At 29.7% G+C, this 3407-nt stretch overlaps 1 protein-coding gene across 1 annotated transcript in view; it reads right to left on the minus strand.

Moving 5' to 3' along the window:
• Positions 1 to 2573: 2573 nt before the first annotated feature.
• LOC119676279 (cadherin-23-like) overlaps positions 2574 to 3407 on the minus strand; it is a 6891-nt gene continuing 6057 nt past the window's right edge. The window contains exon 11 of the mRNA XM_038087517.1: positions 2574 to 2583. Coding sequence (XP_037943445.1) covers positions 2574 to 2583 — 10 coding nt within the window. The remainder of the gene's footprint in view (positions 2584 to 3407) is intronic.

Genomic DNA, 3407 nt, shown 5'->3' on the forward strand with positions numbered 1-3407 from the left:
ACCCTAAAAAAGATTATAAAAATATAAATAAACATATACCACACATAATTTTAATTTCTGCTTTTATGATTATTACTCTGCACTACCGTAGCTGAAAGATTAGATTTTCAGTGAAACCGATTAATTTTAAAGTCTAGACACGAGCCCCTTTCTAGCAATATATACCAAACTATACCAGATATGTAGCAAATGCATCCTTTAAATGCTGCGTTAATAACAAAGGGGAGCAGTTAAACTCCCCCACAATTTTTTTATATACCTAGTACTGTAATAAAAACAAACAAATATTCTACAGATGTGCATTTAAAAAACTACTCACAATTCATTAAAAGGAAAATGAAGTCGCTCTGAAACAAACGTAAGTGCATTTCTACGCACGCTTCTATGAAAACCCATAAAACTGCATACTTTAAAAAAAAGTTAATTAAAATACAGGCACGAAAAACGTTAATTGAAACTAAATTTAGCTTACTTTGAATACAAAAAAAAAATACATATATATAATTAAGCATTAATTCAGAAATATCGACAGTTTTGTTTATGCAATTGCAGTTTATGCAGTTTACGCACTGCAAGCTACTGTTTGTTACCGCTCCATAGACCCCATACTATAGTATATGAAAAAATGCGAAAAATTACAATAAATTCTGAAGTGGTAAGCAATTATGCTAGCACTGCACCATTGGCTGCACTTCTGCCTGTACTTGTCAGAAATTGCACTTTTGGTGCATGTGCGGAACCATCAGAAACCAGCGAAGTACAAGTGAAAATGTTGTTATTACGGCTTTGCTAGTTTGCTGCATAAATAATGAACAGCATTCAATTGTATGTAAATCATAAAATAATAGTTACAAAAATAAAATATTTATTTATATTAGAAGGAAAAACAACAATGCTACGCACCGGAAACTGCTCATATACGTACTTTTTGTGACGATGGCAACAATGTTGTGTTGCATGAACGCGCTTATGCTTTAAAGGCACCTAACATTGGTGTTAGTGTTATTTTCTGCTTTTACACAGGAAACTGAAGCAAATATTTGCTTCCATTTTATTTTCGAAATGTCAATATGGCAGTTACTTTTTATACTTACGACTAGGAAAAAATGTTTAAGAGAAGAAAAAATAATTCAAAACTCTTTAATAAGAATTCTGTTATTTAAAATAATATATATTTATAGCTTTCTTTCGTTAAACCATAAAAAAACGAGTGCTAAGCTATTCTTGAGTTCATTACCTAAACACAACTAGAGATTCATAATCACAATCTATACCGAGCACAATACATAACAGCTAAAAGATATTTTTTGAAGACAACCAAGAAAAATAAAATTCGTATTACTAACTAATTATATAGTGCGGAGATGATGATGTTAAAAAAGTGTCTAACGCATCGTCAATATGTCGTCACAATAGTGGTATACCGGACTTACACGAACTAAATATAACACAACTTAAACGCTAGACCGTTTCTTCCCTAAAACTTTATCGTGAATGCTTCAAAGTAGGGTCGCGATAATAATATTTGTAAGTATGTACTCATGTACACAGCCATGTGTTTCCATCTTGGAAGATACCATCTAAAGACAGAGTGATGCAAGTAAGCACTAGCCAGGAACACTTGAAAAATTTAAGCATATCGTTAATATTATGCAAACATTTGAGGGCGTCTATATGCAAATTCTTCACGTTTTGTTGATAATAAATCCAGTACCCTCATTAAGTGGTAAGTTTGCTCATGGGCCATAGCAGATCAAAGTACATGCTAAAAAATTAAACCCTTTTTGTTAATCATTTCTATCGCAATTGTGGAGAGGACGAAGAAAGTACATCACATTTGCTTTGTTTCTATATTAGTGCTATATATTTATAGTACAAATTAGGAGCTCCCTTTTTCGAGGATCTTTGTCAACTCCAAGATCTTCTAATAAAAAGTATTTTAAGTTTTGCGAAAGTAAAAGCAACTTCCGCCCACAAGCTAAGGCTTTAAATTTTTATATTTAGTTTATGATTTGAAAATTTATTGTAAATTTTTTATGTTAAGAAGGGTCCAAAAAAACAAGAAATAAAGAAAAAAAAAGGTCTAAGGCAGTTTTAACACCGCTAATTTTTTTTTTAAAGCAGCACAATAAGCTAAGTCCTAAGTGAATCTTCAAGATCGCCGGTATAACCTGACTTAACTAAGTATGTATACCACTGCAACTTCATATTGCAAAATACTAACCCTACTCACGATTAGGTGCGTTGATAGCACATTCTTGCATTAGTAAATAATTTATAATTGTGAATAAATTTATATTTAAAATAATAATTCACAATAATGTAAATAAGCTTTGCTTTTGCTTTTCCTGTACACATTAAGAGTGTTTATAATACTTTTCAGTTTATTAACCACACATAATCGTTATTGTATAAAAGATATTTTTATAAATAACAACACTATTTTACAAAATAATGTAAAAACAATAATATGTGAATGCATTTACTTATCATATATAGTGGTTTTATATACTTTATGTGAGAAAGGAAACGGAATATAAACTTAACCGGAAAAATATTGTAAACTTTTGAAATTATGATACTCTAAAAGGAAATAAAAACTTACCATTAAACAACACATTAAATAACACATAAAACATATAAGAAACACACATAAATCCCATAATTTTGAAGCTAATAAACTTTAAAAACTAACACAAAATATTTTCAAACGAACCCCAAAAATTAACCAAAAATTTTGCCACAATTTTAACAGGAAATGACAATTACTCATATACGCATCAACGCCTGTCCGTGTTGGAAAAGCAGTCCATAAAAATAATTTTCTCTTGAACACACAAAATAACAAAAATCAAATAAAAAACCTTAATAAATAAATTAAATTTTGATGCTATCAAAATTTTAGTCAAACTTCCTTTCAAACAAAAACATAAATCGTATTTAGAGTGAGTGAATTCTATTTGATAGATGATACTCGTATCTGCGGCTGTGATTGATGTGAGTATATAGCGGACTCTAAGGCCGTATATATTCATTTTTATTAAATTATTTTTATTTTGACTCTTCTATTTATTAATCTCTTCATTTTTTGTTTTTTTTTTTTGTTTATTTGAAACAAAACAACTGTGTCAAACACTTCATCAAAAATATTTGTTTTTATTTTCTCATACATAAATTTTTATATGATTCTCGATAAATATAAATTTTCCTGTGACATTTGATTACCACGTTGCCGCAAATGTACCATGAGGATTATATATAGTATATAGTTTATTGATAAAAAAAAACATAGAGGAAAAAATGCTAAAAGCAACTAACAACATTTTGGGAAAATGTGTTCAAATTTGTTACACTTTTCCACTTCGCTTCGAATCACAACACGCGCTCTCCGCGTTGATGAATGATGC

The sequence above is a fragment of the Teleopsis dalmanni genome, chromosome 2 (genome assembly GCF_002237135.1).
Source record: "Teleopsis dalmanni isolate 2A chromosome 2, ASM223713v2, whole genome shotgun sequence".
NCBI lineage: Eukaryota > Metazoa > Arthropoda > Insecta > Diptera > Diopsidae > Teleopsis > Teleopsis dalmanni.